This window comes from Vigna unguiculata, chromosome 8 (assembly GCF_037176805.1).
Source record: "Vigna unguiculata cultivar grain cowpea cultivar isolate G323 ecotype 2 chromosome 8, ASM3717680v1, whole genome shotgun sequence".
In the NCBI taxonomy this organism is placed as follows: domain Eukaryota; kingdom Viridiplantae; phylum Streptophyta; class Magnoliopsida; order Fabales; family Fabaceae; genus Vigna; species Vigna unguiculata.
The window spans coordinates 29,504,970-29,506,353 of NC_140799.1; the positions used below are offsets into that span (position 1 = coordinate 29,504,970).

A 1,384-nucleotide genomic window follows, 5' to 3' on the forward strand; every position below is an offset into this window, starting at 1 on the left:
CAAAAAACAGAAATAGGCACTAGTGCAGATTTGGCATTTTACTTCGCCTTATACGTCTTGGTTGTCACTGAACCAAAGCCTATAAGGAGGCGGTGACATTTTTGCAATTTTTGTCCAACTTTTGGCCCCGGTTACAACAGAACTGAAGCATATAAGGCAGCGTCAGTATTCAAATTTTCAAAAATGCCATCAGCATCAGGCTTTTGCCCTTGGGTCTTTAAGTACCGAAGCAATAAATGGGACTTTTGGCCTCGGTTGCAACAGAACTGAAGCATATAAGGCATCGTCAGTTCTCAAATTTTCAAAAATGCCATCAGCATCAGGCTTTTGGCCTTGGGTCTTTAAGGACCGAGGCAATAAATGGGCTTTTGGCCTCGGTTATTAATTGAACCGAGGCCATAAGGGCTGTTAAAATTTCCAATTCGTGAGCCCTAGCTACTATTCATCGTCTCCCCTAACTCTCTTCTCTCTGCACGAATTTCTCCGCTTTGCCACCACCACCACGCTCTGCCTCCGTCGCCGACCAGCATCCTTCGTCAATAGTCGTGCGTCGTCGCCTCCGTCGCGCTGTCCAGGTTCACCGATTGCAAATCACCTCCCGCCGCGAGTGAGTTCGAAACTGCTTGGTTCATCTCATCATTAGTAGCCTTTGATGCAATATTTACATTGGTATCACCCTTCTCCTCAAATTTTGATGAAGAAACACCTGGTGAATTCGAAACCGAGTGTTGAGCTTGCAGAACTTCTAATTGTTCTGGATCCAGTATCTGATCTTGCAAAGGAGGGTTTTCTGGCTTAACCTCTCCTTGTTGGATTTTGTGTTGTGTTTCAGTGGGAGCCATGGATGGAGGTGCACTGGGTGGTGCAGGAGGCCATGCAAAGGGTGTGTGAAGTGGAGTACACAGAGGAAGCAGTCCATGGGCAACCCACCATACAGTTGCGGCGACAACGGTGGCTGCTGTAATAGCTGTCACACTCGAAGGAGTGCACACGGGAGAATTTGCGAAAGTTTTTGCATTTACCATATATGGCTTCGGTTCTCGTGGACCCGAGGCAGAAAAGGAACCCTATGGCTCCGGTTCATTTAGAACCGAGGCATAAAAGGGACTCTATGGTCTCGGGTAATAACCGAGGCCAAAAGGGGGTACCTTTTGGCCTCACCCCAGTATGCCTCGGTTCCACCCCGAGGTAAAATGAGGAAAATAACCGGGGCAAAAAGCCCTTACTGCACTGGTGAGGTAGTTTTAGTTCATATTTCTAGTGTGAAATTTAGTTCTATTTTTTTTTCAAAATATATCTGATATCTTTTTTAAAAAAATTCTAATATATTTTCCCATGTTTCATTTTTTAAAGAGTTAAATATATCTTTTCACGAAAATAGGGA

The 1,384-nt window shown here is 45.0% G+C and overlaps 1 protein-coding gene across 1 annotated transcript; it reads right to left on the reverse strand.

The window, feature by feature from the left end:
* Positions 1-536: 536 nt before the first annotated feature.
* On the reverse strand, positions 537-1,025 carry LOC146884370 (protein LATE ELONGATED HYPOCOTYL-like). The gene has a single exon (XM_085665953.1). The coding sequence runs from the start codon at positions 1,023-1,025 to the stop codon at positions 537-539; it is 489 nt and encodes a 162-aa protein (XP_085522079.1).
* Positions 1,026-1,384: the final 359 nt, after the last annotated feature.